Source organism: Pristiophorus japonicus, chromosome 27 (assembly GCF_044704955.1).
Source record: "Pristiophorus japonicus isolate sPriJap1 chromosome 27, sPriJap1.hap1, whole genome shotgun sequence".
Classification (NCBI taxonomy): domain Eukaryota; kingdom Metazoa; phylum Chordata; class Chondrichthyes; family Pristiophoridae; genus Pristiophorus; species Pristiophorus japonicus.
Window position 1 is genome coordinate 15699303 of NC_092003.1, and position 13598 is coordinate 15712900.

The 13598-nt window shown below is 60.1% G+C and overlaps 1 protein-coding gene across 1 annotated transcript in view; it reads left to right on the forward strand.

Moving 5' to 3' along the window:
* The window catches only part of naaladl1 (N-acetylated alpha-linked acidic dipeptidase like 1), a 102564-nt gene that overhangs the window by 16052 nt on the left and 72914 nt on the right, over positions 1–13598 (forward strand). The window contains exons 6-8 of the mRNA XM_070868035.1: positions 143–295; positions 9763–9856; positions 11789–11937. Of these exons, the coding sequence (XP_070724136.1) occupies positions 143–295; positions 9763–9856; positions 11789–11937 (396 nt within the window). The remainder of the gene's footprint in view (positions 1–142; positions 296–9762; positions 9857–11788; positions 11938–13598) is intronic.

Below are 13598 nucleotides of genomic sequence, written 5' to 3' on the forward strand. Positions count from 1 at the left end.
ATAGTGGGAGTGAATGGGAAGGGGTTTGGGTCCACTGGGACTGTATATGATGTGAATAAATGCTGTATCCTGTAGAGCTGTGTTTATCTGGCGCTCGCTGTTAATGGGGCCCCCCTGACGACTTGTGTTTCAGGTTCTCTCCCTCTCCCGAGGTGCTGGGATTGTGTGCCAGTACAGCTCTGGTGTGGGTCATTATTGAGGTTCTGGCCCTCGTCCTCGCACTCTACCTGATATCCGTGCACACAGACCTCACTACGTTTGACCTCATTGCCTACAGTGGATACAAGTATGTGGGGTGAGTACCAGCGAGGTTGTGAAAGGGCCTGCTCCAGTAACTGCTAATTGCTGTCCATACTGCCGGGTGGTGTGCTGGCACTGTGCAGGGTGTATACCGGGGTGGGCAAGGGGTATAGTATCACAGGACAGGATGCAGTACTGTGGGAAATAATGGCACTGCAGAGCAAGGGGGGAGGTCTTACAGTGTGGGGTATCATGGGGTGGGGGGGGGGGGTGCTCACAGTGTGGGGTATCACGGTGTGGGGGCGTCACAGTGTGGGGTATGACGGGGGGAGGGGTTACGGTGTGGGTTATGAGGGAGGAGAGGTCACGGTGTGGGGTATGAGGGGGGAGAGGTCACAGTGTGGGGTATGAAGGGGGGAGGGGTCACAGTGTGGGGTATGATGGGGAAGGGGTCACAGTGTGGGGTATGATGGGGAAGGGGTCACAGTGTGGGGTATGAAGGGGGAGGGGTCACGGTGTGGGGTATGAGGGGGGAGAGGTCACGGTGTGGGGTATGACGGGGGGAGGGGTCACAGTATGGGTTATGACAGGGGAGGGGTCACAGTGTGGGGTATGAAGGGGGGAGGGGTCACAGTGTGGGGTATGATGGGGAAGGGGTCACAGTGTGGGGTATGAAGGGGGGAGGGGTCACGGTTGTGGGGTATGACGGGGGGAGGGGTCACAGTATGGGGTATGACGGGGGGAGGGGTCACAGTATGGGGTATGACGGGGGAGGGGTCACAGTGTGGGGTATGAAGGGGGGAGGGGTCACGGTGTGGGGTATGAGGGGGGAGAGGTCACGGTGTGGGGTATGACGGGGGGAGGGGTCACAGTATGGGGTATGACGGGGGGAGGGGTCACAGTATGGGGTATGACGGGGGAGGGGTCACAGTGTGGAGTATGAAGGGGGGAGGGGGTCACAGTATGGGGTATGACGGGGGAGGGGTCACAGTGTGGGGTATGACGGGTGCAGGGGGTCACGGTGTTGGGTATGAGGGGGTGGGGTCACGGTGTGGGGTATGAGGGGGAGGGGTCACGGTGTGGGGTAAGAGGGGGGAGGGGTCACAGTGTGGGGTATGAGGGGGGAGGGGTCACAGTGTGGGATATGACGGTGCGGGGGGTCACAGTGTGGGGTATGAGGGGGAAGGGGTCACAGTGTGGAGTATGACGGTGCAGTGGGTCACGGTGTGGGGTATGAGGGGGAGGGGTCACGGTGTGGGGTATGAGGGGGGAGGGGTAACAGTGTGGAGTATGACGGTGCAGTGGGTCACGGTGTGGGGTATGAGGGGGAGGGGTCACGGTGTGGGGTATGAGGGGGAGGGGTCACAGTGTGGGGTATGACGGGGAGGAATCACAGTGTGGGATATGAGGGGGGAGCGGTCACAGTGTGGGGTATGAGGGGGGAGGATCACAGTGTGGGGTATGAGGGGGGAGGAATCACAGTGTGGGGTATGAGGGGGGAGAGGTCACAGTGTGGGGTATGACGGTGCGGGGGGTCACAGTGTGGGGTATGACGGTGAAGGGGGTCACGGTGTGGGGTATGAGGGGGAGGGGTCACGGTGTGGGGTATGAGGGGGGAGGGGTAACAGTGTGGGGTATGAGGGGGAGGGGTCTGTGGGGTATGAGGGGGGAGGGGTCACAGTGTGGGGTATGACGGTGCGGGGGGGTCACAGTGTGCGGTATGATGGTGCGGGGGGTCACGGTGTGGGGTATGAGGGTGCGCGGGGTCACGGTGTGGGGTATGAAGGTGCGCGGGGTCACGGTGTGGGGTATGAGGGGGGAGGGGTCACAGTGTGGGGTATGACGGTGCAGGGGGTCACGGTGTGGGGTATGAGGGGGAGGGGTCACAGTGTGGGGTATGATGGTGCGGGGGGTCACAGTGTGGTGTATGAGGGGAGGGGTCACGGTGTGGGGTATGAGGGGGAGGGGTCACGGTGTGGGGTATGAGGGGAAGGGGTCACGGTGTGGGGTATGAGGGGGGAGGGGTAACAGTGTGGGGTATGAGGGGGAGGGGTCACAGTGTGGGGTATGACGGTGCGGGGGGGTCACAGTGTGCGGTATGACGGTGCGGGGGGTCACAGTGTGGTGTATGAGGGGAGGGGTCACGGTGTGGGTATGAGGGGGGAGGGGTCACGGTGTGGGGTATGACGGTGCGGGGGGTCACAGTGTGGTGTATGAGGGGGAGGGGTCACGGTGTGGGGTATGAGGGGGAGGGGTCACGGTGTGGGGTATGAGGGGGAGGGGTCACGGTGTGGGGTATGAGGGGGAGGGGGTCACGGTGTGGGTATGAGGGGGGAGGGGTCACAGTGTGGGTATGACGGTGCAGGGGGGTCACGGTGTGGGGGTATGAGGGGGAGGGGTCACGGTGTGGGGTATGAGGGGGAGGGGTCACAGTGTGGGGTATGACGGTGCAGAGGGTCACAGTGTGGGGTATGACGGTGCGGGGGTCACAGTGTGGTGTATGAGGGGGAGGGGTCACGGTGTGGGGTATGAGGGGGAGGGGTGTGGGGTATGACGGTGCAGGGGGTCACGGTGTGGGGTATGAGGGGGGAGGGGTCACGGTGTGAGGTACAGGGGGTATCGCAGTGTGGGGTATGAGGGGGGAGGGGTCACGGTGTGGAGTATGAAGGGGCGGGGTACAGGGGGTATCGCAGTGTGGGGTATGACGGTGCAGGGGGTCACGGTGTGGGGTATGAGGGAGGAGGGGGGTCACGGTGTGGGTATGAAGGTGCGGGATACAAGGGCTATCACAGTGTGGGGTATGACGGTGCGGGGGGTCACAGTGTGGGGGATCACAGTGTGGGGTATGAGGGGGGAGGGGTCACGGTGTGGGGTATGAGGGGGGAGGGGTCACGGTGTGGGGTATGAAGGTGTGGGGTACAGGGGGTATTGCAGTGTGGGGTATGACGGTGTGGGGTATGAAGGTGTGGGGTACAGGGGTTATCGCAGTGTGGGGTATGACGGTGCGGGGGTCACGGTGTGGGGGTATGAGGGGGAGGGGTCACGGTGTGGGGTATGAAGGTGTGGGGTACAGGGGGTATCGCAGTGTGGGGTATGAAGGTGTAGGGTACAGGGGGTCACGGTGTGGGGTATGAAGGTGTAGGGTACAGGGGGTCACGGTGTGGGGTATGACGGTGCAGGGGGTCACAGTGTGGGGTATGAAGATGTGGGGTACAGGGGGTCACGGTGTGGGGCACAGGGGGTATCGCAGTGTGGGGTATGATGGTGCAGGGGGTCACAGTGTGGGGTACAGGGGGTATCGCAGTGTGGGGTATGACGGTGCAGAGGGTCACGGTGTGGGGTATGAGGGGGGAGGGGTCACGGTGTGGGGTATGAAGGTGTGGGGTATGAAGGTGTGGGGTACAGGGGGTATCGCAGTGTGGGGTATGAAGGTGTGGGGTACAGGGGATCACGGTGTGGGGTATGAAGGTGCGGGGTACAGGGGGTATCGCAGTGTGGGGTATGAAGGGGGGAGGGGTCACAGTATGGGGTATGACGGGGGAAGAGGTCACAGTGTGGGGTATGACGGTACAGGGGGTCACGGTGTGGGATATGAGGGGGGAGGGGTCACGGTGTGGGTTATGACGGTGCAGGGGGTCACAGTGTGCGGTATGAAGGTGTGGGGTACAGGGGGTATCGCAGTGTGGGGTATGACGGTGCAGTGGGTCACGGTGTGGGGTATGAAGGTGTGGGGTACAGGGGGTATCGCAATGTGGGGTATGACGGTGCAGCGGGTCACAGTGTGGTGTATGTGGGGGGAGGGGTCACAGTGTGGGGTATGAAGGTGTGGGGTACAGCGGGTATCGCAGTGTGGGGTATGACGGTGCAGTGGGTCACGGTGTGGGGTATGAAGGTGTGGGGTACAGGGGGTATCGCAGTGTGGGGTATGACGATGCAGTGGGTCACGGTGTGGGGTATGACGGTGCAGCGGGCCACGGTGTGGGGTACAGGGGGTATCGCAGCGTGGGGTATGACGGTGCGGGGGGTCACAGTGTGGGGTATCACGGTGCGGGGGGTCACAGTGTGGGGTATGAGGATAGGGGTCACAGTGTGGGGTATGAGGGGGGAGGGGTCACAGTGTGGGGTATGACGGTGCAGGGGGTCACGGTGTGGGGTATGAGGGGGGAGGGGTCACGGTGTGGGGTATGAAGGTGCGGGGTACAGGGGGTATCGCAGTGTGGGGTATGACGATGCGGGGGGTCACAGTGTGGGGTACAGGGGATATCGCAGTGTGGGGTATGACGGTGCAGCGGGTCACGGTGTGGGGTATGAGGTGGGAGGGGTCAAGGTGTGGGGTATGAAGGTGTGGGGCACAGGGGGTATCGCAATGTGGGGTATGACGGTGCGGGGGGTCACAGTGTGGGGTATCACGGTGCGGGGGGTCACGGTGTGGGGTATGAGGGGGAGGGGTCACGGTGTGGGGTATGAAGGTGTGGGGTACAGGGGGTATCGCAGTGTGGGTATGAAGGTGTAGGGTACAGGGGGTCACGGTGTGGGGTATGACGGTGCAGAGGGTCACAGTGTGGGGTATGAAGGTGTGGGGTACAGGGGGTATTGCAGTGTGGGGTATGAAGGTGTGGGGTACAGGGGGTCACGGTGTGGGGAATGACGGTGCAGGGGGTCACAGTGTGGGGTATGAAGGTGTGGGGTACAGGGGGTATCGCAGTGTGGGGTATGACGGTGCAGAGGGTCACGGTGTGGGGTATGAGGGGGGGAGGGGTCACGGTGTGGGGTATGAAGGTGCGGGGTACAGGGCGTATCGCAGTGTGGGGTATAACAGGACACAGTGCGGAACAGAGATAAGCACCAACAGAACGGGCAAGGGCTGTTTCCTCCCGATACCTCGGCTGGGGTGGGTGCACTCGGGGCCTGCTCTCCGGCTCACAGCCCCTCTGCCAGCTCAGTGCTATCATCCTTAAAGCTGGAGTGCCCCCTGACCTTCGGGAGACGTGTGGTGTTCCTATCTGAGAGTATTTGGAGACTGAGCCTGGATACTGCAACGGCCAACACAACAACAACTTGTATTTATATAACGCCTTTAACATAGTGAAACGTCCCAAGGCGCTGCATAGGAATCTTATGAGTTAAAATTTGACACCGAGCCGCACAAGTAGAAATTAGCACCGTGACTTAAAGCTTGGTCAAAGAGCTAGGTTTTAAGGAGCGTCTTAATGGAAGAGAGAAAGGTAGAGAGACTGGGAGTTTTAGGGAGGGAGTTCCAGAGCTTGGGGCCCAGGCAGCTGAAGGCACGGCCACCGATGGTGGAGCGATTATAATCAGGGATGCTCAGGAGGGCAGAATCTGAGGAGCGCAGACATCTCGGGGGGGGGGGGGGGGGGGGGGGGTTGTGAGGCTGAAGGAGGTTACAGAGATAGGGAGGGGCGAGGGCCATGGAGGGATTTGTAAACAAGGAGGAGAATTTTGAAATCGAGGCGTTGCTTAACTGGGAGCCAGTGTAGGTCAGTGAGCACAGGGGGTGATGGGTGAGTGGGACTGGGTGCGATTTAGGACACGGGGCAGTGAGCACAGGAGGTGATGGGTGAGCGGGACTGGGTGCGAGTTAGGACACGGGGCAGTGAGCACAGGGGGTGATGGGTGAGTGGGACTTGGTGCGAGTTAGGACATGGGGCAGCGAGCACAGGGGGTGATGGGTGAGCGGGACTCGGTGCGAGTTAGGACACGGGGCAGTGAGCACAGGGGGTGATGGGTGAGTGGGACTTGGTGCGAGTTAGGACATGGGGCAGCGAGCACAGGGGGTGATGGGTGAGCGGGACTCGGTGCGAGTTAGGACACTGGACAGCGAGCACAGGGGGTGATGGGTGAGCGGGACTCGGGGCGAGTTAGGACACGGGGCAGTGAGCACAGGGGGTGATGGGTGAGCGGGACCCGGTGCGAGTTAGGACACGGGGCAGCGAGCACAGTGGGTGATGGGTGAACGGGACTCGGTGCGAGTTAGGACACGGGGTAGTGAGCACAGGGGGTGATGGGTGAGCGGGACACGGTGCGAGTTAGGACACGGGGCAGTGAGCACAGGGGGTGATGGGTGAGCGGGACTCGGTGCGAGTTAGGACACGGGGCAGCGAGCACGGGGTGATGGGTGAGCGGGACTCGGGTCGAGTTAGGACACGGGGCAGTGAGCACAGGGGGTGCTGGGTGAGCGGGACTCGGTGCGAGTTAGGACATGGGGCAGTGAGCACAGGAGGTGATGGGTGAGCGGGACACGGGGCAGAGAGCACAGGGGGTGATGGGTGAGCGGGACTCGGTGTGAGTTAGGACACGGGGCAGTGAGCACAGTGGGTGCTGGGTGAGCGGGACTCGGGGCGAGTTAGGACACGGGGTGATGGGTGAGTGGGACTGGGTGCGAGTTAGGACACGGGAGCAGTGAGCACAGGGGGTGATGGGTGAGCAGGACTCGGGGCGAGTTAGGACACGTGGGCAGTGAGCACAGGGGGTGATGGGTGAGCGGGACTCGGTGCGAGTTAGGCCACGGGGCAGCGAGCACAGTGGGTGATGGGTGAGCGGGACTCGGTGCGAGTTAGGACACGGGGGCAGTGAGCACGGGGTGATGGGTGAGCGGGACTCGGTGTGAGTTAGGACAGGGGGTGATGGGTGAGTGGGACTGGGTGCGAGTTAGGACACGGGGGCAGTGAGCACAGGGGGTGATGGGTGAGCGGGACTCGGGGCGATTATAATCAGGGATGCTCAGGAGGGCAGAATCTGAGGAGCGCAGACATCTCGGGGGGGGGGGGGGGTTGTGAGGCTGAAGGAGGTTACAGAGATAGGGAGGGGCGAGGGCCATGGAGGGATTTGTAAACAAGGAGGAGAATTTTGAAATCGAGGCGTTGCTTAACTGGGAGCCAGTGTAGGTCAGTGAGCACAGGGGGTGATGGGTGAGCGGGACTCGGTGCGAGTTAGGACACGGGGCAGTGAGCACGGGGTGATGCGTGAGTGGGACTGGGAGCGAGTTAGGACACGGGGGCAGTGAGCACAGGGTGTGATGGGTGAGCGGGACTCGGGGCGAGTGAGGACACGGGGCAGTGAGCACAGGGGGTGATGGGTGAGCGGGACTCGGGGCGAGTTAGGACACGGGGGCAGTGAGCACAGGGGGTGATGGGTGAGCGGGACTCGGTGCGAGTTAGGACACGGGGCAGCGAGCACAGGGGGTGATGGGTGAGCGGGACTCGGTGCGAGTTAGGACACGGGGCAGTGGGTGATGGGTGAGCGGGACTCGGTGCGAGTTAGGACACGGGGCAGTGGGTGATGGGTGAGCGGGACTCGGTGCGAGTTAGGACACGGGACAGCGAGCACAGGGGGTGATGGGTGAGCGGGACTCGGGCCGAGTTAGGACACGGGGGCAGTGAGCACAGGGGGTGATGGGTGAGTGGGACTCGGGGCGAGTTAGGACACGAGGCAGTGTGCACAGGGGGTGATGGGTGAGTGGGACTCGGGGCGAGTTAGGACACGGGGCAGTGGGTGATGGGTGAGCGGGACTCGGTGCGAGTTAGGACACGGGGCAGTGAGCACAGGGGGTGATGGGTGAGCGGGACTCGGTGCGAGTTAGGACACGGGGCAGTGAGCACAGGGGGTGATGGGTGAGCGGGACTTGGTGCGAGTTAGGACACGGCGGCAGCCGAGTTTTGGATCACCTCTAGTTTACGACGCGTAGAATGTGAGAAGTGAAAATAATTGTTGTGCGCTCACTCCCTGGGCACCTAGTCACCAGTCACGCGGTTTACACCATGGAAGCTCGAAGTGCAAGTGTTTGGACGGAGTAGTAATTCTGTTAATTATCCTTGGGCTGTGGGCAGCACCAACCATGTTTCCTATCCATCCCTAGTTGCCCTGACAACAGCTCAGTATTGCCGAGCCACTACAGAAGGCGTTTAGAGATATACAGACCAGAAACCCCTGCGCTCCCAATCCTGGTCCGTGCTAATCCCAGTGGGAGGCAGCAGGAGAGGTGCTGGAATCAGCCTGCCGGCCCCAAGGCCAGGAATCAGCCAGGGCTCCTGCTGCTGAGAGTACGCAGTAACCACCTCTTCTATTGTATCCCCCTCACGCCCTTGCACTGAAAGCGGACAGCGGCCATGTATTGGAAACCCCAGCACCGGGAGGTTCGGGGAGGGAGGACATGGACCCAGGCAACACGACAGCCCGTGCGGTCAGGGTAACCGATTGCAGGCGTCCCGCCAGCCCTCAGCGGGCAGTGGACAGGTGGCAGTGACTGTATGTATGTGAGAGACACCGCTGCAATCTAATCGGGGGAGCAAAGCTCGAGTGGTTTATTGCCATCGCCCGATGCTGCTGCTTTAGACAAAGCCGCAGGATGCAGCCCCTCCCTCGGCCCGTGCGTCACGCACTGTGGGTGTAGGGCGCTCTCCCGGGCCCGCTCTTTCCGTGACGCACAACGGGGCTCGTGTGCACCGCAGGCCAAGGGGCGGAGACTGGGGAGCGAGGGGAGCAGGGGACAAGGCCGGGTCCATTCACCGGGGTGTGGGGGGGGGTAGTGATGGTCAGAGGATGTGGTCCATTCAATGGGGGGGGGTGGTGGGGGTGGAGAAAGGACAAGGCTTAAATGGGGGGCAGGGTCTGCCCTGTGTGGACAGTGCGGCGCTCCCTCAGTACCGCCCCTCCGACAGTGCGCCGCTCCCTCAGTACCGCCCCTCCGACAGTGCGGCGCTCCCTCAGTACCGCCCCTCCGACAGTGCGCCGCTCCCTCAGTACCGCCCCTCCGACAGTGCGGTGCTCCCTCAGTACTGCCCCTCCGACAGTGCGGCACTCCCTCAGTACCGCCCCTCCGACAGTGCGGCGCTCCCTCAGTACCGCCCCTCCGACAGTGCAGCGCTCCCTCAGTACCGCCCCTCCGACAGTGCGGCGCTCCCTCAGTACCGCCCCTCCGACAGTGCGGCGCTCCCTCAGTACTGCACTGGAGTGTCAGCCTAGATTTTTGTGCTCAAGTGCCTGGAGTGGGACTCGAACCCACAAACATCTGACTCAGAGGCGCGTGTGCTACCCACTGAGCCACAGCTGACACTGGATAGAGTTAAACGATCCCCTGGCACTATTGGAAGAAGAATAGGGGAGTTCTCCCCGGTGTCCTGGGCCAATATTTATTCCTCAAGCAACATCACTAAAACAGATGATCTAATTATTGACTTCCGTGCTGTGTGTGGGAGCTTGCTGTGCACGAATTGGCTACCGCGTTTCCCACATTACAGCAGTGACTACACTTCAAAAGTACTTCATTGGCTGTAAAGCGCTTTGGGAGATTCTTAGGTTGTGAAAGGCTCTGTATAAATGCAAGTCTTTTATTGGCACTAAATCATACATTTGACCTTTCCCTCTCCATGGCCGTGCTGATAAGGCAAGGGCTTAACCGCCTGCTTTGAGCTCAGATTATATTACTCTCGGTTATCTATTCTCTCCATAAATCTCGATTTCCTATCTGACTGTAACGGCAATCTCTCCTTATCTCTTTCGCAGGATAATAATCACCATTCTCAGCGGCTTGTTATTTGGGCGAGATGGTTACTACGTGGCGCTGGCCTGGACTTCCTGCGCGATCATGTTCTTCCTAGTAAGTGACTCCCTCGCCCTCGCCTGCCTGCTCCAACCCTCTGCCTCATAGCAGTGTCCATTCTGACGCAGGGCCGCCGACCTGAAACGTTAGCTCTCTTTCTCTCGCCACTGACACTGCCTCACCCGCTGAGATTTCCAGCGTCCATCTACCATTCTGCGACACGTTGCATCGGCAATGGAAGCACTGGCTAATGATGGCAATCAATCGTCATCAATTAGCCTTCAACCGACCCAGACGTTGAATCGTACAGCTCGGGAGGTGGCCATTCAGGCCATTGTGTGTGTGCCGGCTCTTTCGAAGAGAATGTCAGCCGTGGCTCAGTGGGCAGCACTCTCGCCTCAGAGTCAGAAGGTTGTGGGTTCAAGTCCCACTCCAGGGGCTTGAGCACAGAAATCTAGGCAGGCATTCCAGCGCCGCACTGTCGGAGGGGCAGTGCTGAGGGAGCGCCGCACTGTCGGAGGGGCAGTGCTGAGGGAGCGCCGCACTGTCGGAGGGGCAGTGCTGAGGGAGCGCCGCACTGTCGGAGGGGCAGTGCTGAGGGAGCGCCGCACTGTCGGAGGGGCAGTGCTGAGGGAGCGCCGCACTGTCGGAGGGGCCGTCTTTCAGATGAGACGTTAAACCGAGGCCCCGTCTGCCCCCTCAGGTGAACATAAACAATCCCATGGCCACTATTTCGAATAAGAGTTCTCCCCGGTGTCCTGGGGCCAATATTTATCTCTCAGTCAATGTAACAAAAACAGATGATCTGGGTCATTATCATATTGCTGTTTGTGGGAGCTTGCTGTGCACAAATTGGCTGCCGAGTTTCCCACATTACAACAGTGACTACGCTCCAAAAGTACCTCATTGGCTGTAAAGCGCCTTGCGACGTCCAGCGGTTGTGAAAGGCGTGATATAAATGCAAGTCTTCTTGAGAACTGTCCAATTAGTCCCACTAACCCCTGCTCTTTCCCTCTACCCTGAGAAAATGTCTCCATTTAACGATGTGATGAAGCAATGCCAATCAATCTCTCCAGCCCAGGGGGGTGGATTCTCAGCCGGGGGTCCATGGCCCCCTGGGGGTCCTCCCCACGGGTGATGGACTAGTTTTAGCAAGTGGCTTGTGAAGGACTCACTGCTGCCCCCTGCAGCTTCTTTATCCCATTCACGAGATGTGAGCATCGCTGGCATTTATTGCCCATCCCTAATTGCCCTTAACTGAGTGTCTCACTGGGCCATTTCAGAGGACAGGCACATTGCTGTAGGTCTGGAGTCACGTATCGGGTAAGGGCGGCAGATTTCTCTCCCTGAAGGACATTTGTGAACCAGTTGGGTTTTTACGACAATCCGGTACTCCCATGGTCACCATTACTGATACTAGCTTTTTATTCCGGATTTTATTTATTAACTGAATTTAAATTCCCCAGCTGCCGTGGTGGGACTTGAACTTGCGTCCATAAGAAATGGGAGCAGGGGGTGGCCATTCGCCCCCTCGAGCCTACTCTCCATTCATCATCATAGACAGTCCCTCAGAATCAAGGAAGACTTGCTTCCGCTCCTGAAGTGAGTTCTTCGGTGATTGAACAGTCCAATACGAGAACCACAGTCCCTGTCACAGGTGGGACAGACAGTGGTTGAGGGAAGGGGAGGGTGGGACTGGTTTGCCGCACGCTCCTTCCGCTGCCTGCGCTTGGTTTCTGCACGCTCTCGGCGCCGAGACTCGAGGTGCTCAGCGCCCTCCCGGATGCACTTCCTCCACTTAGGGCGGACTGGTCTTTGAATCCCCCATTCAATAAGATCATGGCTGATCTGATCATGGACTCAGCTCCACTTCCCCGCCCGCTCCCCATTACCCTCGACTCCCTTATCGTTCAAAAATGTCTCTATCTCCACCTCACGCTCTCCCCCTCTCTCTCTCTCCCCGCTTTGACCCCCCCCCCCCCCCCACAGGTCCGCTCGCTGAAGATGAAAGTCCTGTCCTGTTCCTCGGACGGGGTCACCAGCCACAGCTCCAGGAACCGCTTACGGATGTACGTCACGCTGGCAGTCGCTGCCTTTCAACCCCTCGTCATTTACTGGCTGACTGTTCACCTGATTCGGTGAGGGGGTCCGGGGGGGAGTAGGGGGGGGGGGCGGTGTCGAGGGCTTGGGGTGGGGGGGGGGGCGTCCCATCTTTCCACCCCCGGCACCAGGCTGGGCTGCCCCCTCCCTCGGAAGAACTGGCAGCGGCCGTTTTTAACAAGAACGCCAAAAGCGTTCTGTTCTGTTTTTTTTTTAGTTTTGAAACCTTGACCTGTTGTCTCTGCCCCGAACTGGGCGTGGTGCGCTGTGCCGCCTCGAATGCTGCCCTTGAGAGTCGAGTGCCAGCTCGTTGGCGGCGGGGGTGGGGGTTGTATCGTGCACAATGTCTCGCCCGTTATTCCGTGGATCGGGGAGCTGCAGTCGCTGTGTGGTGTTGCGTCACAGGGGAGGGCCGTACTGTGTGGGGGCAGAGTGCAGTGGCCCTCTTGCAGTCAACGTTGTGGGTTGTCGCTCGTCACGGGGGGGGAGGGGGCAGACAGCCCCCGGGCTGTGAAGACGCAGGACCACGAGAAGAATCGAAGCACTCCTCTCCAAGCTTGGCGCCGTCTGCATCACACACTCCCCTCCAAAGGTCGTGGGTTCGAGCCCCCCTCTCAGCTCCAGAGACTTGAGCCCATAATCTAGGCTGACGTTTCATCGCTGCACAGTCGGAGGTGTCGTCGTTAAACCCAGGTTCCCCGTCTGCCCTCTCTGGTGGGTGCACTGCGGGCAGGGAATGTCCAAGCCCAGCCCCGGACATTCCCTCCCCTCCCCCCCCCGCCCTCCTCGCCCACGTTAAAATCCAACTGATACCATCTCGGAGGAATCACAGACACAGCAGCCAGACTGCGACGTGTTTTCATGACCCCGGCGCTGTTAGACTACACACTGATTATGTTTTTAATTGTGGGATTCGCAAAAGTGTGACACCCCCCCCCCCCAGCTCGATTCCAAGCCCCGGTTATCGGTTCCTGCATTAACCAGTTCTCTCTCGGCCCCCCACCCCTCTGCCATGAACAAGGAGGATTGCCCCATGAAGGAAGTGCCTTAAAAACGGGTTCCCATTTCCAACCTGCACTGCCGCTGTGACCTGCAACACCCGTCTCGCCAACACGTGCCTGCTCCACTCTTCATGAAACCATCGGTGTGCAGAGAGCGCAGTTTTACCCCGTCGTTTTACCTGTGGTGAAACCCTGGTGCGGTCCCCGAAGAGCTGTGAGCGAGGATCGCCCCCAGTTAGGGGCTCCTAATCCTGACGTTTGCAAGCGTTCCCCCCCCCCCCCCCCCCACCCAGAACGGATACTTCCTGTCCCTGCTTAGTTAGTCACCACTTTATAGTTTGTTTCTAAATCAGGCCTTTCGCCATTCCCCCTCTCGCAGTTGCCAAAAGGTGGGGAGGGAGGATAAATCAGACCTGGGCGCGCTCCCCGGAGCTGTGCCTCAGCACCCGGGGTCTTGCCATTGGAGACCCTTGCAGCAGCTTATCCGATAATAACATAAGAGCCAGGAGTCGGCCATTCGGCCCCTCGAGCCTGCTCCGCCATTCAATAAGATCCTGGCTGATCTGATCATGGACTCGGCTCCACTTCCCCGCCCGCTCCCCATAACCCTCGACTCCCTTATCGCTCAAAAATCTGTCTATCTCCACCTTCAATATATTCAACGACCCAGCCCCCACAGCTCTCTGGAAACACTCCCA